We start from the raw sequence: 24,765 nt of genomic DNA on the forward strand, positions 1-24,765 counted from the left end.
AAAAAGATGTTTAAAGGTCTTCAAGTTGTGTCCAATACTATGTTAAATTTGTAATTTCCCCTGTACATTATAAAGCTGTGTGCCACACACGTAGGAAAACCAGCAGTCATGTAAAATAACCACTATCAAGTATTTTTTTTCAGCATCCCATCTAACGCTTAAAAGCTCTGTATATGCATGCATGTATATACTTCAAGTACTCAGATATTAGAGCATGATCATTGCAGAGCCGTTTCAAGGACTTCTAGAGGCGATATATTCAACAATGATGACATTTGGGTACTGACTTCAGGGACATTAGCTGTATTCATTAAGCAACCCTAAGAGTATTGCAATAACCTCAAAGGGGAAACTCAGAATGTATGTTCACAGACTGCTCCCTTCTATACTAATATGTAACCTTCAGTCAATAGCAAGATTCTCTTACAAAGTCTAACATTTGTAAAACCCCATCTATCAATGGAAAAGAAAATGGTAGCACAAGTTCCCATTTAAAAGAAAACTTGATTTTTAGTTTTTTTAAAAGTGTTTTCCCAGAAAGATTTTAAAATTTAAAAATAAAAAAATAAAAAATAAAAACAAAAAAAAAAAAACTGAGGCTTAGAGAAAAGGTTTTCTGGGAAAGGAACATAAATAGAAAAATATTGACTTTTTGTCCTAGGGGAAAGAGAACGCCAAATAAATGTCGAATTTCAAATTGTCTTCTGTCTTACGTAGGAGATGTTTTGTGGTTTACCCCTCCTCAGTCAGATTCCCTGGGATATAATCTGGGTCAATACTGAAAATGACTACAAAAGGAAAGAATCATATATGTTAAGGAGAACATTAAAAAACATATTGAAAGACTTTCTAAACATTTAGTTAGCAGGGTTTTCAAGGCGGCCTGGGTTGTTTAACTAATACACAAAGTTCCAGAGAACCCATGTGATCTTTGAAGAGTAAAGGCTATTAATAACTAAAAAAAAAAAAAAAAAAGTGTTTTCCTCATTATATTTTTCTTGTTATTTCAATAATGTATTAAGAATGCATGATTCTTATAAACATTTTCAAATTACAGAAAGGATAGAGAAAAAACAAATTCTTATAAACTGATTATTTCTGTAATATCATACATGATGATATATCAGAAAATAAATGAAAAGACTGAAAGATATGAATATCAGAATCTGAAAATTTTCTATCAAAGAAAAATGCATCATGACAAGCATTTATGACAAATGGCACATTTGGAAAAAGAATATTGCAACATATATACCAGGCAAAGTGTCAATAAAAGCAAAATTCTTATAAATTAACCAGAAAGAGAAGTATCCTACTAGAATGAGATAACGGCCTGGACAAACAGTTCATACTATAAAAGACATCTGAATAGCCAATAAATAGATAGATACTTATCCTCACAAATAATTTTTAAAAACAAAACAATAACAATATATTTTTCCAGTAAACTATCAAAGATGAAATTGCCAACAACCTGTGTTTGAGACCTCATCAGGCATTTATGGGGTTATAAGCTAGTAAAAACTTTTGAGGGCATCTAGCAATATGCATCCCAGTACAGATCATGTATTGCAGATACCCGTAACCCTACCTCAAGCAGATCTTCAGTCAAGTACATGATAATGTAGATACAAAGATGTTTGTTAAAGTATTGTTTATAAAAGTAAAACCTATCCAGTGATGGAAGATATACTAAATAAATTATGGTAATTTATATAAAGGAATATTGTGGGGTCAGTTCCTCAGTGGCTCACTGATAAAGAGCCCACCTGCAATGCAGGAATTCTAGAATTGTCCAGGCAAGAATTCTAGAGTGGGTTCCCATACCGTCTTCCTGGGGATCTTCCCAACCCAGGGATCAAACCCAGGTTTCCTACATTGCAGGCAGATTCTTTACTGACCACCAGGGAAGCCCCAAGTATTCAGTGCTTGAATACTAATTGTGGCTAATGGCAACCCTACTGGACGGCAGAGACACATAACAGTGCCATCAACACAGAAGGTTCTATTAGGCAACACTGACCTAGAAAGGTGCTTTCTGACATATTTTTAGTGGTTACTTCAGGCTGGTGGAATTTACAGTTAATTTAGTTTCATTACCCTTTTCTGAATTCCTTGACTTTTTATGAGTATGCAACATCTTCACATTCAAAACTAATTTTCATCTGAAAAAAAAAATAGCATCTCACAATGTAGGCATGAGCACTGCTAACACTGGGTTTGCCAAAAAGGTCATTAGAGTTTTTCTGTAACACCTGATGGAAAAGCCCAAACAAACTTCTTGGCAAACCCAATCAGTTCAGTTCAGTTCAGTTGCTCAGTCATGTCCGACTCTTTGCAGCCCCATGAACTGCAGCACGCCAGGCCTCCCTGTCCATCACCAACTCCTGGAGTTCGCTCAAACCCATGTCCATTGAGTCAGTGATGCCATCCAACCATCTCATTCTCTGTGGTCCCCTTCTCCTCCCGCCATCACTCTTTCTTAGCATCAGGGTCTTGTCAAATGAGTCAGCTCTTCACATCAGGTGGCCAAAGTATTGGGGTTTCAGCTTTACCATCAGACCTTCCAAGAACACGCAGGACTGATCTCCTGTAGAATGGACTGGTTGCATCTCCTTGCAGTCCAAGGAACTCTCAAGAGTCTTCTCCAACACCACAGTTCAAAAGCATCAATTCTTCTGCGCTCGGCTTTCTTTACAGTCCAACTCTCACATGCATACATGACCACAGGAGAAACCATAGCCTTGACTAGACGGACCTTTGTTGGCAAAGTAATGTCTCTGCTTTTCAATATGCTGTCTAGGTTGGTCATAACTTTCCTTCCAAGGAGTAAGTGTCTTTTAATTTCATGGCTGCAATCACCATCTGCAGTGATTTTGGAACCCAGAAAAATAAAGTCAGCCACTGTTTCCACTGTTTCCCCATCAATTTCCCATGAAGTGATGGGATAAGATGCCATGATCTTAGTTTTCTGAATGTTGAGCTTTAGGCCAACTTCTTCACTCTCCACTTTCACTTTCATCAAGAGGCTTTTAGTTCCTCTTCACTTTCTGCCATAAGGGTGGTGTCATCTGCATATCTGAGATTATTGATATTTCTCTCAGCAATCTTAATTCCAGCTTGTGATTCCTTCAGCCCAGCGTTTCTCATGATGTACTCTGCATGCAAGTTAAATAAGCAGGGTGACAATATACAGCCTTGACGTACTCCTTTTCCTATTGGAACCAGTCTGTTGTTCCATGTCCAGTTCTAACAGTTGCTTCCTGACCTACATACAAATTTCTCAAGAGGCAAGTCAGGTGGTCTGGTAGTCCCATCTCTTTCAGAATTTCACACAATTCATTGTGATCCACACAGTCAAAGGCTTTGGCATAGTCAATGAAGCAGAAATAGATGTTTTTCTGGAACTCTCTTGCTTTTTCCATGATCCAGCGGATGTTGGCAATTTGATCTCTGGTTCCTCTGCCTTTTCAAAAACCAGCTTGAACATCTGGAAGTTCTGGTTCACATATTATGGAAGCCTGGCTTGGAGAATTTTAAGCATCACTTTGCTAGCATGTGAGATGCGTGCAATTGTGTGGTAGTTTGAGCATTCTTTGGCATTGCCTTTCTTTCGGACTGGAATGAAAACTGACCTTTTCCAGTCCTGTGGCCACTGCTGAGTTTTCCAAATTTGTTGGCATATTGAGTGCAGCACTTTCACAACATCATGTTTCAGGATTTGAAATAGCTCAACTGGAATGCCATCACCTCCACTAGCTTTGTTTGTAGTGATGCTTTCTAAGGCCCACTTGACTTCACATTCCAGGATGTCTGGCTCTAGGTGAGTGATCACACCTTCGTGATTATCTGGGTCATGAAGCTCTTTTTTGTACAGTTCTCCTGTGTATTCTTGCCACCTCTTCTTAATATCTTCTTCTTTCATTAGGTCCCTACCATTTTGTCCTTTATTGAGCCCATCTTTGCATGAAATGTTCCCTTGTATCTCTTAATTTTCTTGAAGAGATCTCTAGTCTTTCCCATTCTATTGTTTTCTTCTATTTCTTTGCATTGATCACTGAGGAAGGCTTTCTTATCTCTCCTTGTTAGTCTCTGGAACTCTGCATTCAAATGGGTATATCTTTCCTTTTGTCCTTTGCTTTTCTCTTCCCTTCTTTTCACAGCTACTTGTAAGGCCTCCTCAGACAGCCATTTTGCTTTTTTCCCTTTCTTTTTCTTGGGGATGGTCTTGTTCCCTGTCTCCTGTACAGTGTCACAAACTTCTGTCCGTAGTTCATCAGACACTCTATCAGCTCTATTTCTTAAATCTATTTCTCACTTCCACTGTATAGTCATAAGGGATTTGATTTAGGTCATACCTGAATGGTCTAGTGGTTTTCTCCACTTTCTTCAATTTAAGTCTGAATTTTTCAATAAGGAAGTGATAATCTGAGCCACAGTCAGCTCCTGGTCTTGTTTTTGCTGACTGTATAGAGCTTCTCCATCTTTGGCTGCAAAGGATATAATCAATCTGATTTCAGTGTTGACCATCTGGTGATGCCCATGTGTAGAGTCTTCTCTGTTGGAAGAAGGTGTTTACTATGACCAGTGTGTTCTCTTGGCCAAACTCTATTAGCCTTTGCCCTGCTTCATTCTGTACTCCAAGGCCAAATTTGCCTGTTACTCCAGATGTTTCTTGACTTCCTACTTTAGCATTCCAGTCCCTTATAATGAAAAGGACATCTTTTTGGGGTGTTAGTTCTAGAATGTCTTGTAGGTCTTCATAGTACTGTTCAGCTTCAGCTTCTTCAGCGTTACTAGTCAGGGCATAGACTTGGAAATCCATCATATTGAATGGTTTGCCTTGAAAATGAACAGAGATCATTATTAACATCATATGTATAACTTCTTAGATTTGCTCTTACATATAATATTGAATCATAAATATGACTTCTAAAAGCTGCATAAAATTCCATTCTATGTGCTTAAGTGATTTTTGTTTTATATGTTGACTTGAAATACCACTAAAATACTTAAGAGTTTTGCAGATCACTTGGACTTTGGAAAATCAAATTCATAATAAAGACACTAATTCATAGTTCTTTTGTTATAGTTACATGAATATATAATATATCACTCTTTGAAGATGCTTTGTTTATTCTAAATCACTATTCAAAATGACCCTCTTAAAATATAATGGCCTTAGAAATCAGTATGTTTGATGAAGTGCTTTATAATTCAATCATCCACTTCCACTAACTAAATGTAACAATGCACAGAAATCTTTGTTAACCTCTGTCTTGTGTGGAGACCTATTCAAAATGTGTCACCTCTCTTTAAGTCATTTAAAAATTGTTCTTTAAATGTATATACTTCATTTGGCTTCCTTAGGCTACATTTTGATAAATATAGAATGCTTTTAATGATATGAACCAAAGGAAAAAAAAATCTATTTGACAGGTTAAAGAACAATGATCTGAAAGCCATGGATGAGGAAAAGTATAACAAATCCATTTGACATCTTGCTCTGCACGTTGTTTTGCTGTATTTAGAATCTAATCCAGGGTAAACCTGAAGTCAGGGACTTGCTTTCTGTAACCATTCTCTGGTAGAGATGACTCTGGCAATCAGATTCCTTCACAAAGAGGAATGATCCAAGGCACCTCAGACTCGCGTACTAAAAACCCAGTTTGTGACCATACCATCTACTCCCCCCAGACCTAAATTTGTTACTGGTTATTAAACATAGCCATTACCACAAATTAAAAAAGGTGAATTTATAAGCAAAGAAATTATATTAAAAACAAAGGTAATAAATGCTCAAAGCATTGCTTTCTATTTATTTTGTTACATTTTATGATTATCTGTGATCTTGAGGCTATTTGTAGCTCTTGTATCTGTACAGTGAAATATTATATAATAGTGTGTTGCTTGTTATGCCCAAGTCACGAAATCTCCCAATGACCACCATGGAGCCGATATCCGATGCAAAAACAAAAGAGTTTTTATTACCAAGCTCGAGCTGGGGCTCCCACCGATACCGACGCAGCAGCTATAGGGAGGAGCCCTGAGCTCTGGGTTACATTGCTTATATAGGGTATTATCCCGCGAAAAATTCGAAAAACGGGAGTCTCCAGGTCTGATTGGTCACCTTCTGATGAAGGGTTAGGTGTTGAGTTCTGATTGGTTCTCCTTTCCCGGGCTTGATTCGAATTTCCCGGGCTGGCCAAGGGTTCTGATTGGTTCGCAGGTGGTGGGGTGAGGTCAGGGGATTTCCAAAGGCTCTCTTCCCAGAACCTTACAAAATGGAGTAGCTTTGATTCTTCACTGCTGTACATCTCTTTCCACGTCTGACTTCAATGATGTTATTCAGGCAGCTCACATTTGCTGTGGTGACAGTATTCGCACTATGAAAGGCAGGAAATGCCACAACTCAGGGCTGTGGGGGCTTTGTTCTTGTTTTTGTTTCTTTTTTACCTTTGAAACCCTTAAATCTGTACCAGCATACCATGAGAGGCGACCGATTTCTGCATGCGCGTGTGTTAAGTTGTTTCTGTTGTGTCCACTCTTTCCAACCCTGTGGACTGTAGCCCACCTGGCGCCTCTGTCTGTGGAATTCTCCAGGCAAGAATACTGGAGTGGGTTGCCATGCCCTACTCTAGGGAATCCTCCCAACCCGGGGATTGAACAAGCATCTCTTATGTCTCCTGCATTGGCAGGGGGGTTCTTTACCACTAGCACCACCTGGGAAGCCCAACCTATTCATGGTTCAGTGTAATTCATTTTTGTCCTTAATTGTTGAAATTTCCAACAATGCTGGGAAATCACTAGACTGAAATGAAATTCTGAAGAAATCGTCCAGTATTGTCTAAAGCATATTTTGCACAAAAAGTAGTGAATGGGAATCATTAAAGAAAAATAAAAAGGAAAGTGCATGAATCAGTCCTCTTGATTCCATTTTATATACTGCTCTATTTTTGAGCCCCCAAGTCAGTTTGTTATGAATTAATCATAGAGCAAATATTTGAATGGATTAATTAGAGAACTCAAGAAGTGGAATAATTTGAGCTAATCCTTGACAATAGGATGATTTCTTTTAATATGAAACTGGGTTACTTTAAATTTATCCTAAAACAGTCCATGCATTAAATGTTAATCTTCTTAAGATGATGTCAAAACATTTAGTTTGCCAGTTTCCAGAGGATTTAAAAAATCCCCCAGGGCCTACTTTGATAGAGAAGAGAAAAGATGACTGAAAAGAGTAGGAAGGAGCAGAAGAGATGAAAAAGAGGGTAAGTGATATTTGAGAACAAAGTTAAAGTAAATTACATTAAAATTGATCAAGCGGGGCTGGTAAAACTGGTCAACCACCTGTAAAAGAATGAAACAAACCCTTTCTAACACCATACACAAAAATAAACTCAAAATGTATCAAAAATCTAAATGTAAGACCAGAAACTATAAAACTCCTAGAGGAAAATATAGGCGAAACATTCTCTGACATAAATCACGGCAAGATCCTCTATGACCCACCTCCCAGAGTAATGGAAATAAAAGCAAAAATAAACAAATGGGACCTAATTAAACTTAAACGCTTTTGCACAATGAAGGAAACTATAAACAACGTGAAAAGACAGCCTTCAGAGTGGGAGAAAATAATAGCAAATGAAACAACCAACAAAGAATTAATCTCACAAATATACAGGCAGCTTATGCAGCTCAATACAAGAAAAATAAACGACCCAATCAAAAAATGGGCCAAAGAACTGAACAGACATTTCTCCAAGGAAGACATACAGATGGCTAACAAACACATGAAAAGATGCTCAACATCACTCATTATCAGAGAAATGCAAATCAAAACCACAATGAGGTACTATTTCATGCCAGTCAGAATGGCTGCTATCCAAAAGTCTACAAGCAATAAATGCTGGAGAGGGTGTGGAGAAAAGGGAACCCTCTTACACTGTTGGTGGGAATGCAAACTACTACAGCCACTATGGAGAACAGTGTGGTGATTCCTTAAAAAACTGGAAATAGAACTGCCATACAACCCAGCAATCCCACTGCTGGGCATACACACCAAGGAAACCAGAACTGAAAGAGACACGTGTACCCCAATGGACATCGTAGCACTGTTTACAATAGCCAGGACGTGGAAGCAACCTAGATGTCCATCTGCAGAGAAATGCATAAGAAAGCTATAGAACATATACACGATGGACTATTACTCAACCATTAAAAAGAATGCATTTGAATCAGTTCTAATGAGGTGGATGAAACTGGAGCCTATTGTAGAGAGTGAAGTAAGTCAGAAAGCAAAACACCAATACAGTATATTAATGCATAATATGGACGTTAGAAAGAAGGTAATGATGATGCTATATGCGAGACAGCAAAAGAGACACAGATGTAAAGAACAGACTTTCGGACAATGGGGGAAGGTGGGATGATTTGAGAGAATAGCACTGAAACATGTATATTACATATGTGAAATAGATCACCAGTCCAGGTTCAATGCATGAGACAGGGTGCTCAGGGCCGGTGCACTGGGATGACCCTGAGGGATGCGATGCGAAGGTTCAGGATGGGGGACACATGTACACCCATGGCTGATGCATGTCAATGTATGGCAAAAACCACTACAATATTTTAAAGTAATTAGCCTCCAATTAAAATGAATTAATTAATTTTTAAAAACTGAGTGCATGGACAAGTAAAGTACAAAGAATTGGCTAATAATGTCCTGGGAATACTTAATTGCTTTTTTGTACAATTTTTGTAAAGTTTTGAGAGCGTCAAACTCATTTAATTCTCTTTTCAATCCTGTTTAGAAATGTACTAACAATCTTGGTGATATCATAATGGCATGGAGATATTATTGACCTGCCTAATATTACTGACCAGAAACATTCAAATAACTCTCAAGATCATTGTTTTCTCTTTGAAAGTTGCAGCCTTAGAGATGACAACTTTGGGCTTCAGGGAAAATGTTGGATTATTTTGAAGGATAGATAGCAAAGAGCTTTAGAAAACATTTTATTACTTTCAAGGAGAAGCATGTACATAAAAAGGCATATTTAATACGGACTTGTTTAGATGCTATTAGCTATTTCTTGTAAAAGTAGTCATCAGACTTCCTCCAGACTTTGAATTATAAAGAGCTTTATAGCTCTATGTTCCTGAATGAATAATACATTATTGATCTTTATTCATTATGGAATATAGTTAATTTATCTAGAATAATGGAAAAGAAAAGAGATATGAATAAAACTAGGATATAAATCTGAAAATTTGAAATATTTTTAGAATCTTTAATAGATACATATTCCATCTATTGGATTGGCCAAAAAGTTCATTTGCGTTTTTCTATAAGGTGCTATGGAAAAATCTAAATAAACATTTTGGCCAACCCAATATATTTGGGTTCTAGATAAATTATCCAATTTACTTCAAACTCCTTCAGTTTCCTATAACAAATTGACAGGAAAATTTCTCTCCTATAAACTTCTATGCATGCACGCTAAGTCGCTTCAGTCATGTCTGACTCTGTGCTACCCCATGGACTGCAGCCCGCCAGGCTGCTCCAGGCAAGAATACTGGAGTGGGTTGCCATCCCTCCTTCAGGGGATCTTCCCAACCCAGGGATTGAACCAGTGTCTCTGTGTCTCCTGCACTAGTGCCACCTGGAGAGCCCCTAAGCTTCCTATTGCTTTATAATTTTAATAAGGAGAGATAAGGAGATAAGCAGCTTACAGTCTTTTCACTGCTATTTGTCATGTGATACTTAATATAAGTTTATTATGTCAGTCATCACAAGAAATATAGAAATTATTTCCTTACATGTGACACAGTACAGTTGCAGATTTAATTTTGGTCACCACACTAATCACACTAATAAGGTGAGTAGGCGTCATTATTGAGTGAAAATTAAGCTGAAGCTCAGAAAAAATAAGTCAAAGCTGGTTATACATAGGAGTCAGAAATGCAATAGTTGTAGAAGTGTCTTTTAGCACTCTTTAAATTATGCTTCCTGTGGAAGAGCAAGTTAAGGAAAATATAAAAGTTAAGTGTGTGTGTGTGTTTAAATATAGGTAGAAGCTGTAAATATATAAATGTAAATATAAATATATGTCCTTTTTGGTAAGTCACAAAGTAGGTAAATATATATATATATATATATATCCCATATGTAGTAACATGTTCTGGTGCCCTTAAGAAATTAAATTATCCAGTAGATACCCCCATACTGTATTTCATTTTCAGGCTATTGATTTCTTTTTTAAGTATTGATTTCTTATTATGTGCTGCCCTGAGCACTTAACATACAGTTATTCATTTATTCCTGTAACGAAGAAACTGAATCACAGAAGGGTTAAGAAAGCTCAAGAAGCTGCATTACGTTTAGTTGACTCACCCAAAACTCAGTCAGTGAAACAGGATACAATTTCCACGGTCTCCCTCCAACTGTCAGAAGTCCTTAGCATCTATGCTAAGCACCCAGATTTTCCAGAAATGGCAAAGGGAGCATTGTTTGTATTTGTCATTAGTAGGGAATTGTTGGACCTTCTGTTTTTATATGCTTGATTTAAACTTACATTCTGAGGTTTCAGAAATCCCATGGGTGCCCTCTAACTGTGTCAAATACCATATAAGGAGGCAGATCCCACAACAAAATAGGAAAAAAAAAGTTTCATCAATAAAGTACTCATGGCCTAGAGACAACTTAGTAAACGTTATCTGCATGCTTTTAACAAACAGGCCTCATTATTCTAAAACTTAGGCACAGTGGTATTGAAACTTACCCAGAAGCAGCTCACACACACAAAGCTGTAATGCATATCACCTTTCTATGGTGGATTTTAAACAGGAAGGAAGATACCAGGGCTAATTGCCTGATTTGCACAGACCACTAGCCCTCTGGACATGTGGCTCTTCATGCATTGGAGTGAAAATGACTGTGCATATGAATTTAGCTGACAGTTAGGTGGTAGCTGCATATGTCAAAGAAGGCCGTGGGGAGAGTTTGAGGAATGAATGACAAGCTATCTATACTTCAGAATTTTTCAGTTTGACAAATACTGACTAGATGAGGTGGAGGAAACTGACTACTTTTCCCACTGACTTTAAAAAAAAAAAAACAACTGCTATATATTTCATGCGTTTGACATTCCATAAAGATGATTGACAGGGAGGCCTGGCGTGCTGCAATTCATGGGGTCGCAAGGAGTCGGACATGACTGAGTGAGTGACTGAACTGAACTGAACTGAAAGATGATTGTGCTAATGATGATTGAACTTTGCTGTTTAGCTTCCATTCTTTCCGAGCAAGGCAAGAGGTGCCATATTTCTTTCCTATTTTAATTTCACATTTGGATTATTTTGTATTTTAAGGGGCTGCCTAAAATATCACTACGAAACATGACTTGAATGGATGCCAGTTTATTTAAGTTTGTTCTGCCATCTAAACTATTTGCTTGATTTTTATATCAACTCCATCAAATTGTATTTATATTTCAACAGTTTGTTAGTTTTTAGCTCAACAAACTAATATCTGGCATCTTCAAGGCACTTTATTTTGGATGGATATGCATAGCCGGGCCAACTAAACTTTCTCTTTACCACTGAAAGATTTCTTTACTCATACATGGAAGTCTCCCATATGCAGTGGACATTGTATGCAACTTCATCACCACTATATCCAAACAAGCATAAGGATTCTTGCTATGATAATGCCTCTGTAAGATAAGAAGGTCGGTATCTGTTCTTTTTCTTTCTAGTATTTGCTGATAGTCACTTTGCTTTGCTATAGTCAGTCTATTCTCACCTAACTCTTCCTTCTATCTAAAAGAATAGCTGAAAATATTCAAGCTCCCCCATTGTCACTTACAGGAAAAAATGGATAAACAACATCCACCTTCCCTGGTGGCTCAGAGGTTAAAGCATCTGCCTCCAATGCGGGAGACCCGGGTTCAATCCCTGGGTCGGGAAGATCCCCTGGAGAAGGAAATGGTAACCCACTCCAGTATTCTTGCCTGGAAAATCCCATGGATGGAGACGCCTAGTAGGCTACAGTCCACGGGGTCGCAAAGAGTCAGATACGACTGAACGACTTCACCTTCACCTTTACCTTCACCTTCACCTGGGCTTTCCAGGTGGTACTAGTGGTAAAGGATCCACCTGCCAATGCAGGAGACATAAGAGGTGCAGATTCGATCCCCGGATCAGGAAGATCCCCTGGAGGAGGGCATGGCAACCCACTCCGGTATTCTTGCCTGGAGAATCCTAGGGACAGAGGAGCCTGGGGGTCTACAGTCCATAAGGTTGCAGAGTCAACCACACTGAAGCAACTTGGCACGCACGCACAGCTCGAACATGCTCCAAGTCTACCCCTCTGTGGAGGGGGTGTTCACGGCACTGCATTTTGGTGTTCAGTCCACACACATGGTTAGTGTTTATCCAAAAAGCCTTGCTGGCTGTGTGAGCTGCCTAAACTACTGGTACATCCTGAAGAAGAGAATGGTATTCCTCATGACATTTGTAAAAAAGAGAGCAAAACCTTACAGTGAAGAATAAGTACTGATTCCAAGGGGATTCATTCATCTATTTTTTTATTTTCCAAAAGTCAAAAATTAAATTCATGACTTTGATGGAAAATCATCCTGGGCATAAGTTTATTTCTTTCCTTCACAACAGATTTAAATAAAGCATAAACATACTAACATCACTTTAGTTTAAAAACTAATCTCTCTTTCATTTCCAATTGCTGTACTGAGTTTTAATAGACTTTTACACACCTGGCTTTTAAGTAAATGATGGATTAAAGTTACATCCATTTAACTGTAATTCAGGTTGAAAACCCTGTATTAAGTGATAGGAATGAAATTAGCCTAATATGCAAATTGCCTCCATAAGCCTAACATCCAGTCAAGATGTATTTTATGGGGGTAAAAAATGAGTGAGGTACGTTTTCTGCACCAAGAGTGTTTTCTTGTGTCAAAATGAAATCTAAAGGTATTGAAAAGATTTTTTATTTTGTGAATATCTGAACTACAAATAGTTTTTCTTTAAAAATCATATAAATCAAAGAATGAACATTGAAACTCTTTTAAATATCATCCTTTAGCTTGTGATGCTCTCTTTTATTAATTTCAACCATGTTGAATGATATAATTATAGTAACACACAGTATCTCAGGTGTAGACTAGTCTTGAATTTTTCAGTTGCCTTTTACCTGGAAATGGGAATCATTAATCTGAGCGATTTAGCTTTCTTTGCAGTAGAACTGAAGTAATTTAATCATGAATCCTGATGATTGAGAGAAAATGAGTTTATTTGGTAGGTCTCTATTTTATAACTTTTGTGGCAACAGAGATGATCCGGCACTTAACTTTAAAAGTACACTTAACTGCCAGGAGTCTTTGTTGGTCTGGCTAATTCCAGCTGTGGAGACACATGGGGGCTGTTCTCTAGAGAACAGTTCCTGAAACTAGAAATTCCAAGTTCACCTCACCTGATTTTTTTCTGAGCTATACTCTTTCAGGCTCTGCAACAGAGAAATTTAATATTTTTATAGAGTTGTGGAGATAGCCTGTTTTTTTTCTTTGTAAAAATTTCAAAGAATGTTTACCATTTCAGGAACCAAGAAATGTGTTTGAATCTCGTAGTAACCCATGTAGGTAAATCCTTTTGTGAAAACTGGTCAGGAGATTCCACCAATGAGAAGCAAGATATAAATCTCCTTAGTGGAATAGGTTTGGGGAGGGGTTTATGCAGATTGTCTGTAGATTTTTGTTACTGTTACAGCATAGTTTTATTTTGTTTGTTTTTGAAATGCAGCCACTCGTGTCCCCAGATCTGAAAAACAGTCCCCCAGAGATAACCACAGTTAAGACATGCTTATTTTATTTTTTGCTTGTTTTTATTTGTTTGTTGGCTGTGCTATGCGGATCTTTGTTCCCAGACCAGGGACTGAAACTGGCCGGGCAGTGAAAATACCAATTCTAGCCACTGGACTGCCAGGGAACCCCCTAGACATGTTTACTTTCAATCCCTTCCACTTACAAGTTTCTGCAAACACTGGGTACCTTTGCTTTCTATTCTTCTAGATAATTTCCCTCTTTTGCCTATTCTCCTAGGATTTCCTCTGCGGAAAACAATAGAGGGCAACTTTTGGTACTTGAAAGGATCAACATCTTTTTCGAGAATACCCTTCACATATCAATCTGCTTAGGAATGAAGAATGAGGCTTGAAGCCACCATGTCAGATTGGGCTGTTGTGTTCAAAATGAGAAAACTTGGAGTTTAGGGGAAAAGAAAAGTGAGGTCATGTCTTCAGGAAGGTATTTCTAATATAACCAAGTTTGGTGTTGATAAAAATGAAATAGATGAAGAAAAGGGTCCATTTTAAAGAGAAATAAAATGATTAAGGATGGAAAAGAAAGATACAGTTCAAAACTTCTGATCTCTCACCAAGAAGGGGTATTAGAGAGAAAGTTGCTTTTTACATATTTAAATGATTTTTCTGTTTACTTTCAGAATGACATAACTCTAAACTAGTGTGGTTTCCCTTGAAAAAATAGCTCCAAAATGTCTTGCTTCTCCATGTTATGCTCAGTAATCTTTCTTTAATTGTTAACCAGCTTCCCTGGTGGCTCAGCTGGTAAAGAATACGCCTGCAATACAGGAGACCTGGGTTCTATCCCTGGGTTGGGAAGATCCCCTGGAGAAGGGAATGGCTACCCACTCCAGAATTCTGGCCTGGAGAATTCCATGGACTGTATAGTCCATGGGGTTGCAAAAAGTCATACATGACTGAGCGACTTTCACGTTCATCTCAGATACATAGAGATATAATAATAAATCCTCAAATAACTACCCCTCATATTCAATCATCACTGTCATTTGCCAGCCTGCATTATCCTCATAATCCTAGATATCACTTGTAAATACTTCATTAGTTACATAAAACCAATACCTTTTTAAAATATATGTGAACAGTCACTAGTGGGAAAACTTATGGAAATTCCACAGAGTCATCTTTCTTATAAATTCTGTACCTAACAGTATTGTTAGGGAGAGTGGGAATTCTAGAAGTCTTCTCCAGAATTATTTTCTATTCTGGGCACATTCTCTGGATGCTTTCTACTCGCCTATTTCTCAAGGGAAATTCTGATGAATACATGAATCAATCAACTATCGATTGATTTAATCAATATTCAACTATTGATTTAATAAGTGGGCAAAAGTATTTTTAATGGACATGTGAATCAGGCAGGAAAGTGTATAGAAGGAAGAGAAAATACTCGAGAGAGGAAAGAGCCAGAGGATGGATAACGTGGCTCTCACTGGAAGGAAGCAATGGTACAAAGTCAGAGCCCTTTCATTTCCCCAAATTGTCCCATTCAATGTAGAAATAAGGACATCAATGAACTCTACAATCACTGATTTAACACTAGAGATTTATAATTACAAGTTTCAGGTGGTTTCTGAGGATTATAATTTTTTTCAAGTACACACACAAAAATTTAAGTACTGATCAATGTGCTTTCTCTCTAAACCTTGCCTCAGTGGTGTTCAAAACCTGGGATGCAGTTAATTGTTTCACAGAACAGCTGGTATCATTCTTTAATCAGCCTTCAGAAAAAGTTCATTCTTTCTGAACATTTTTCCTTAATCTTTCATTAATGGTAAAATGATTAAAAATTTCCCTTTTTGCTCTGATTGTTTTGTTTAGTATTTTTTTTTACTGTATTCCTTTCCTTTTCTAGGTCATGCAAATTATGCTTTTGTGATAGCATTTGATCTTTCACAGAAACCTGATGTTCTTGATAAAATTATCAACGTGTTAGTCAAGTTTAAGTTTCTGTTATATCGAGTGCAGCTTTGAAATGGGATTTTCTCTCTTCGTAACTTACCTGAAAGGGCTCCTCTTCATGCAGCCAAACAGAGGAGAAAGTTTATTAAGTAAAGGGAAAATTAATGTCACCAAATAAAATAACTCAGCTGGAAAGATATCGCTTTCTTCTCTTTTGTTTGTTTGTTTTTCTAGTTCTCTATTTCTTTACAAGGGCCTGTGTATAAAAACCTCAGAAGGGAGATCAGAATAACCAGCCTAAGTCATTAAGCTGTGTTGGTCCAGCGTGTAGCTAAATAAATAAGAATGTGAGTTATTCCTTGCTCAGAAGCTGGCTGCAGATTTGCTAAGTGATTCATTTGAGGCTAATTTTCTGCATGACCCTCTCATTTTCTTCAGGACCTGTCTTATGAAAGGAAAATAAATTCAGCCAAACCAACAGAGCCTTATGGTAGATTTTATTATGAATTCAGAAACTTTGGAAACATCCTTTTCCCAGCAGGTCTAAGTCTCAAAAAAATACATGCTTCTGATGTCCTAAAGAACATCTGCTCTGCAAAGACTGCAGAATTTCTCTATCTCCAAATCCCAGTATTTGTGAGGCTAGAATAGAGATACCAAGGGAACATTTCATGCAAAGATGGGCACAATAAAGGACAGAAATGATATGGACCTAACGGAAGCAGAACATATTAAGAAGGGGTGGCAAGAATACACAGAAGAACCATACAGAAAAGATCTTAATGACCAATATAACCATGGTGGTCTGATCACTCACCTAGAGCCAGACATCCTAGAGTGCGAAGTCAAGTGGACCTTAGGAAGCATCACTAAGAACAAAGCCAGTGGAGGTGATGAAATTCCAGCTGAGCTATTTCAAATCCTAAAAGATGATACTATTAAACTGCTGCATTCAGTATGCCAGCAAATTTGGAAAACTCAGCAGGGGCCACAGGACTAGAAAATGTCAGTTTTCATTTCAACTCCAAAGAAGGGCAATGCCAAAGAATGTTCAAACTGCCGCACAATTACATTCATCTCACATGCTAGCAAAGTAAAGCTCAAAATTCTCCAAGCTAAGCTTCAACAGTATGTAAGTCAAGAATGCCGAGTTGTTTGAGCTGGATTTAGAAAAAGCAGAGGAACCAGAGACCAAATTGCCAACATCCGTTGGAAGCAAGAGAATTCCAGAAAAAACATCTACATCTGCTTCACTGACTATATACTAAAGACTTTGACTACATGGATCACAACAAGCTGTGAACAATTCTTAAAGAGTTGGGAATACCAGACCACCTCACCTGCCTCCTGAGAAACCTGTATGCAGGTCATGAAGCAACAGTTAGAACTGGACATGGAACAATGAACTGGTTCCAAGTTAGGAAAGGAGTACGTCAAGGCTGTATGTTGTCACCCTGCTTTTTTAATATTCAGAGTACATCATGCAAAATGCCGGACTGGATATGTACAAGCTGGAATCGAGATTGCCAGGGGAAATATCGCTAATCTCAGATATGCAGATGATACTACCCTTTTGACAGAAAGCAAAGAGGAACTAAAGAGCCTCTTGATGAAAGTGAAAGAGAATAGTGAAAAAGCTGGCCTAAAACTCAACATTCAGAAAACTAAGACCATGGCATCCAGTCCCATCACTTCATGCCAAATAGATGGGGAAACAATGGAAACAGTGACAGACTATTTTTTTGGGCTCCAGTATCACTGCAGATGGTGACTGAAGCCGTGAAATCAAAAGACGCTTGCTCCTTGGAAGAAAAGCTGTGACAAACCTAAAGAGAGTACTAAAAAGCAGAGACATTACTTCGCCAACAAAGGTCCATCTAGTCAAAACTACGGCTTATGGAAGTGAGAGTTGGACCATAAAGTAGCCTGAGAACCGAAGAATTGATGCTTTTGAACTGGGTGTTGGAGAAGACACTAGAAAGTCCCTTGGACTGCAAGGAGATCAAACCAGTCCATGCTACAGGAAATCAGTCCTGAATATTCATTGGAAGGACTGATGCTGAAGCTGAAGCTCCAATACATTGGTCACGTGATGCGAAGACCTGACTCATTTGAAAAGACCTTGATGCTGGGAAAGATGGAAGGCAGGAGAAGGAGATAACAGGATGAGATGGTTGGATGGTATCACCAACTCAATGAACATGAGTTTGAGCAAGCTCTAGGAGATGGGGAAGGACAGGGAAGCCTGGCGTGCTGCAGTCCATGGGGTCACAAAAAGTCAGGCAAGACTGAGCAGCTGAATAGCAATGATCGCCTGTGTTCGCAGCCTCGCTTTCACCATTGCTGAATGCTGGAGGCGGCCCGCGCTGTGCCCTCAGATAGCTTCCTGCCTCCCCAGATGGCAGTGCTGTGCTCTGATTCTGCCAGAACCACCTTTTTCATGTAAAATGTGTTCATGAGGAGAGGGATGAGATTTTTGCATTTCAATTCATAGGTTGATTGGAGGAAATGGATGTGTTACTAAATGACAGTATGATCTTGACTGCAGATGTCTTTCTTCCAGTTCTATTGAGATGTAACTGACATAACCTTGTGGAAGCTTAGGTGCACAGCATGTTGGTTTGTTACACTTATACATTGCAAAATGGTTACCAGCAGAGTGTTAGCTAACGCCTCCATCACCTCACATAATTATCACTTCTTTTCTTCTGGTAAGAGCATTTAAGATCTACTCCCCTCCTATTTTTCAAGTATGTAATACAACATTATCAATATTAACTATAATCACATGCTGGACAATAGATGTTCACACCTTATATCTGGAAATTTGTACCCTTTGACCAACATCTTCCCATTTTTTCCCATCGTCCAGTTCCTGGTAACTACCACTCCATAGTCTCTGTTACTATGATTTCAGAACTTTTAGATTACAGGTAAGTGATATCATGCGGTATTTGCCTTTCTCTTTCTGACTTCTTTCACTTACCATGATACCATGAGGATCATAAATCTTGATCCAGAAATCCTTTCTCCAAAATCTTTGGGCAAGCTATTTCACCTCTCTGGACTTTTCTGGGGTGAGAGCCTTCAAGTCATACCAATTTCTGTTAAGAATAAAAGGCAACTTTGTCCTGAGATTATCATTCTAAGTGAAGCAAGCCACACAGAGAAAGACAAATATCATATGATATTGCTTATATGTGGAATCTAAAAATATGATACAAATGAACTTATTTACAACACAGTCATAGAAAACAAACCTGGTTACCAAAGAAGAAAGGAGGGAGGAAGGATAAATTGGGAGCTTGGGATTAACATATACACACTACATATTCTGTAATAATCTATGAGGGGAAAAAATCTGAAAAAGAATATATACATATGAAAAGTGAAAGTGTTAGTTGCTCAGTCATATCTGACTGTTTGCAACCCATGGACTATAGCCCATCAGGCTCCTCTGTCCATGGAATTCTCCAGGCAAGAATACTGGAGTGGGTAGCCATTTCCTTCTTCAAGGGATCTTCCTGACCCGGGGAATAAACCTGGGTCTTCTGCATTGCAGGCAGATTTTTTACTGTCTGAGCCACCAGGGAAGCTTTATATATATATATATATAAAAGCCAAATCACTTTACTATACACCTGAAACTAACAGAACATTATCAATCAGCTATACTTCAATAAAAATGTTAAAATTAAAAAAAATCAAAGAATAAAAGGAAACTTTGTTTGGGGGCATTCTAGCTCTAATTCTTTTGAAATTATGCTGCCATGTTGGGATCTCTAGCTGACTAATTTTTTCAATCTTTGTTTATTATCCAGGACCCTAAATTACGTGAACTTCTGGATGTGGGGAACATTGGGCGCCTGGAACATCGCATGGTAACAGTGGTGTATGGGCCTGACTTAGTGAACATCTCCCACTTGAACCTCGTGGCTTTCCAAGAAGAAGTGGCCAAGGTATGGTGGACTGAAGTCTTTGAAGCTGATCACCTCAGTCTGAATTCCTATTATATTATCCTGATTCCTTTGAAAGACTTTGAGTTTTCAACATATTTATCTTGTGTTAAAATTCCATCTAAAAATCAACTCGTTGCCAATTAGAAGTGTGATTCAAATGCTTTCAAATCATGGTGTTAAGTTAAAATTATGGATTTTTTCCTTAGAAATTAAGCATTTGATATCATTTCTTTTCAAAAGAAAATATAGATGAAACCACATTCCATTTCATCTAAACATCTTATCCCAACTCATTTTCTCTTAGCCTTACCATCTTCTTTCCATCTGTCTCCTCAAAGGCAGACATTTTCAATACCTATTCAATTTCTTTTACAATGGACAGCACCTAATCTATGATTATATACATAATAACTGCTCAATTAATATGAGAAAGATGAAAAATTCTTAAAAATTTAAATAAAAACTTTAAATAATAAAAAATATTTATTCAGCCATGTACTAGAAAGATGAATTAGATAAGGATTCTTCATTAAAGAGTTGCTAATTTACCAAGATAGTGGGCCTTTTAGACGAATACAGAAATAATCAGAAGAAAGGCAGGATATATCAAACAAGAAGCTACGAACTTCTGGGCAACTTGGACTCTAAAACTGTTCAATTGCCATTAAAAGAGCTTGAAATGAACATATTGAAAGAGAAGGTTTCTTTTTCCATGATTATAGTTTGTAAGATACTAATCATGGTCCTGGGGCTTTCAGCTGGTAAAAAATCTGCCTGCAATACAGGAGACCCCAAATTGATTCCTGGGTTGGGAAGATCCACTGGGAAGGCATAGGCTATCCACTCCAGTATTCTTGGGCTTCCTTTGTGGCGCAGCTGATAAAGAATCCACCCGTAATGCAGGACACCTGGGTTCAATCCCTGGGTTGGGAAGATCCCCCGGAGGAGGGAAAGGCTACCCACTCCAGTGTTCTGGCCTGGAGAATTCCATGGACCATATATAGTCCATGGGGTCACAAAGAGTTGGACATGACTGAGCGACTTTCACTTTCAGTGTTGATCCTGACCCTACATACAGTTTCTTTCAAGAGGGGACATGGCTGTAACTATGGCTGATTATTGTTGATGTTTGACAGAAAACAACAAAACTCTGCAAAGCAATTATCCTTCAATTATAAAATAAATATAGTGGCAAAAAACGTATATGAATCTAAGTAAAAGTTGAAGTCTGCATGTCATATCTGTGGCCTTATATAGCTTCTCACATCGTGGATGACAACTATGGGGTCATGTCAGGCCAGTGTTCATTGTCTGAGCATTACGATCTATAATTTTTTGACCTTCAGTGCTCTGGCATTTTTCTGAGCTACATACACCAAATAATATGTCCTGACCTCTAATTTATTAGTGACTATTTGTTGTTGTTCAGTCACTCAGTCATGTCCTACTCTTTGCAACCTCAACCCCATGGACTGCAGCATGCCAGGCTTCCCTGTCCTTCACCATCTCCCAGAGTTTGCTCAGGCTAATGTCCACTGAGTCGGTGATGCCATCCAACCATCTCATCCTTGTCATCCTCTTCTTCTCTGCCTTCAATCTTTCTCAGCATCAGGGTCTTTTCTAATGAGTCAGCTCTTCGAATCAGGTGGCCAAAGTATTGGAGCTTCAGTTTCAATATCAGTCCTTCCAGTGAATATTCAGAGTTGATTTCCTTTAGGTTTGATTGGTTTGACCGCCTTGCAGTACAAGGGATTCTCAAGAGTCTCTTCCAACACCACAGTTCTAAAGCGTCAATTAGTGATTATGGTAGAGGTTTATTTCCAAAAGTTGCATAATAGCAACTTCAATTCTTACAATGGGATGAATAAAATGCTATCTAGCTTTGATACTCTGAGGTCTTGAGAAGCTATTTTTTAAGGCTGTTTTAAAAACTCAATCTATTTTATATCTTCAAGAACTAAGTCACCCATTTACGTCTATGGTATAATTTGTGCTTAGAGAGACTTCAGTTCAGTGAGACACTGTCTGTGTGGCCACATTGTACTTGCTTTGCAATCATTCTTATTCTGGTACCAGCTGGTAATCTGTTGAGTGTATACGCTTCACTTCTCAGTATATGTATGTATGATTGGATGGGTGAATGAACATAGATAAATAAATACTAAATATTTCTACAGTAATTTTAAAATGTCACTGCTAGAATACAATCATATTCAGTTCTTAGTAAAATTACCAATTTATAATATTCATTAACTCTCAATCAGAAGGATTTACTAAATGAGAGTAACTTACAGGGAGGCTTTTACTATGAGTGAATGTAGATATCATATTACAAACAAATCTGCATATTTTATGTCACAATAAACCTTTGTGCGCTTATGTTCTAAACATTTTAATTTTCTCCTCTCTGTGGTCTTCTGCTCATTAATTTCCTTTAGAGATTGTGATTAGCAAGCCCTGTAGTATTCCCTGTCAGAACTGCATCTATAGACATTTTTCCAGCAGCTACTTGCCTGGTATAATTAATGAAGCTACAGAATATGTTTTGCCTTCCCTGACTGTGATATTCTGTAGGGTATTTTTCCCTCATTGAAATTGCTCATCCAGAAAGTTTAGATTTGCAAGCACCATGTGCTCTGAAAACTTAATTTCCACCCTTCTAATTGTCAGTACTATCTCATAACATCACACCTTCTATTTAGTCTTGGGAGCCAACATACATAGTACCTGGTGTAGTGGCCACACTGAAGGAGGCGGTTTACCTCATTGTGTAGAATGCCCAACAGGAACCTGAGCTTCTCCAAAAGTCAAATGTCTCCAGAAGAAATTGTTGACAAAGGGATTTGGACTCATTCATTCATTCAACACACGTCTGTCAGGTGCCTTCTCTGTGCCAGTGTCAGGGACACAGCATTCTGTAGAAAACAGAGAAATCATGATGATGAAGCACACTGATCGTGGGTCAGATGGAGGCCTGTGTGTGGGGATAAAGCAGACGAAGAGTGTGTGATGGTGGAGGAAGGGGATTATTTCTTGATGGAGTGCTCAGAGAAGGCAAAAATCTGAAGGAAGTTGCTCAATGGCAACAGTATCATCAATTTCTGAGAAATCTGTTCAGTTAATTAATTTTTTTGTCAGAACCAGGACTTCAACTTTCCTAAATATATTTGTCCAGATTTTCATGCTTTCTTTCTTACATAAATCACTTGAGATTGAATTTTTTATTTATTCTTTTAGACAAGTGACTCCTTTCAAAGATGGGTTGGGGAGAAAACTGTGTCTTTCAATTTTTCCCTCTGTGGTTGGACTATAAAAGTGGTATCTTTTGTAGTTAAACAACAGTATTCCTCTTGATAAGTGAAAGTGAAGTCGCTCAGTGGTGTCCGACTCTTTGTGACCCCGTGGACTGTAGCCCACCAGGCTCCTCTGTCCATGGGATTCTCCAGGCAAGAATGCTGGAGTGGGTTGCCAACAATTTGCCAACCCTGTGTGTCCTAAGGATCAGATCTCTCTGCTCCCTCAAGGGATACCTCCCTTTAATAGACCTGGAAAATAGGGGGTTTGTTTCACATCTGTCCGCTGAGTCTCACACGTCTTCCTGCATCTCCTACTGCCTTGAGGACCAATGAGCACATCCGTGTTTGTAGTCCCTGACTTCAGCACCCCTCTCTGGGATGCCCTGATTCCTCCTCAGAGCTACAGAGAGATGCAGGGTATCATCATCCTTCCCTTTACCCTCCACTGTTAACTCCCAACAGTCCTCCACACACTCCACATACAGGTATTAATACAGGACTCCTGGCAAAGTTGGAGGTACCAGCAAAGGAAATTAGCAAAGGCAATAGAAGTTGATTTCTTATTTTGTGGTGTAGGCTTTTGAAGGACTTTGGCTTTTATTTTAAGGGATATAGAAGCCACTGGAGGGTTTGGAGCAGGTGATAGACATGATCTGACAACTCTTCAGTTAGTGATTGACTGAAGGGAAGAGGCAATAATGGAAGCAGGAAGATCAGTTAAGAAGTTATCGAAATATTTTCATTAGATTGTTAGCGTCTTGAAGGAAAAGGGAGCTTGTAGAGATAAGATCATAGATAATAAGGTAATAGCTTGTAGATAATCTGATTATCTATATCTGCATCTACTTAAGTGTATCATCGAGAGCATGGACCGTTGTGATTGTATGTTGCGTGTAAGAGAAAGAGAAGAATCAAGAATGATGTTAGACTTTTGACCCAACAGACAGAAAGGATGGAAGTACCACGTACTCCATAGGGAGAATTTAAAGTAGAGCACATTTGGTGGTGTACAGCAAGGGTTCAGCTTTGATTATGTTTGGTTTGAGATTATTATTAGATACCCAAGCAGATATGTTGAGTAGGCAGTTAAATATATAAGCCTGGCGTTGAATGCATCAATTTGGAAGTCATCAGATTATAGATAGTATTTAATGAGCCAGGATGAGATCATCCAGGAAGCAACTACAGTTGGAGAAAATTTTCAAGGCCTGAGTCACTGATACTCCAACTTGAAAAGATTGAGGGGATAAGAGAGAATCAGAAGAAGCAGTCTAACAAGGAGTGGTCAGTGGCCTGGCAGTGAGGCAAGTCTGTGAGTTTGGAAATCAGGGGAAGACAGCATTTCAAGAAGAGAGTGATCAACAGTGATCAATCTTGCCTGGAGAATCCCAGGGATGGAGGAGCCTGGTGGGCTGCCACCTATGGGGTCGCATAGAGTCAGACACGACTGAAGCGATTTGGCAGCAGCAGCAGCAGCTCAGGAATCAGTGGAGAGAAATGAAGACAAAAGAGATTGTTGTTGTGCGAAGTTTTGATGTAAAAGGCAGGGAAAAGATGAGAAGGTTGCTGCAAGAGGGAAGCAAGATCAAGAGATAGTTTTAAGATGGGAGAAACCACAACATGCATGTATGCTGGTGGCAATGATCCTGTGGAGGGTAAAGAATATAAGAGAGCTGGAGAACTGCTGGAGCGTGTCCTTAAGTAGGCAAGCATG

The 24,765-nt window shown here is 38.5% G+C and overlaps 1 protein-coding gene across 2 annotated transcripts in view; it reads left to right on the forward strand.

Annotated features, from left to right (window-relative positions):
• Positions 1 to 24,765, forward strand: part of PLCB1 (phospholipase C beta 1) — an 857,274-nt gene that overhangs the window by 540,618 nt on the left and 291,891 nt on the right. For both annotated transcript variants that reach the window (XM_042230393.1, XM_060397115.1), the window contains exon 4: positions 19,618 to 19,755. In XM_042230393.1, coding sequence (XP_042086327.1) covers positions 19,618 to 19,755 — 138 coding nt within the window. The remainder of the gene's footprint in view (positions 1 to 19,617; positions 19,756 to 24,765) is intronic.

This window comes from Ovis aries, chromosome 13 (assembly GCF_016772045.2).
Source record: "Ovis aries strain OAR_USU_Benz2616 breed Rambouillet chromosome 13, ARS-UI_Ramb_v3.0, whole genome shotgun sequence".
Lineage (NCBI taxonomy): Eukaryota > Metazoa > Chordata > Mammalia > Artiodactyla > Bovidae > Ovis > Ovis aries.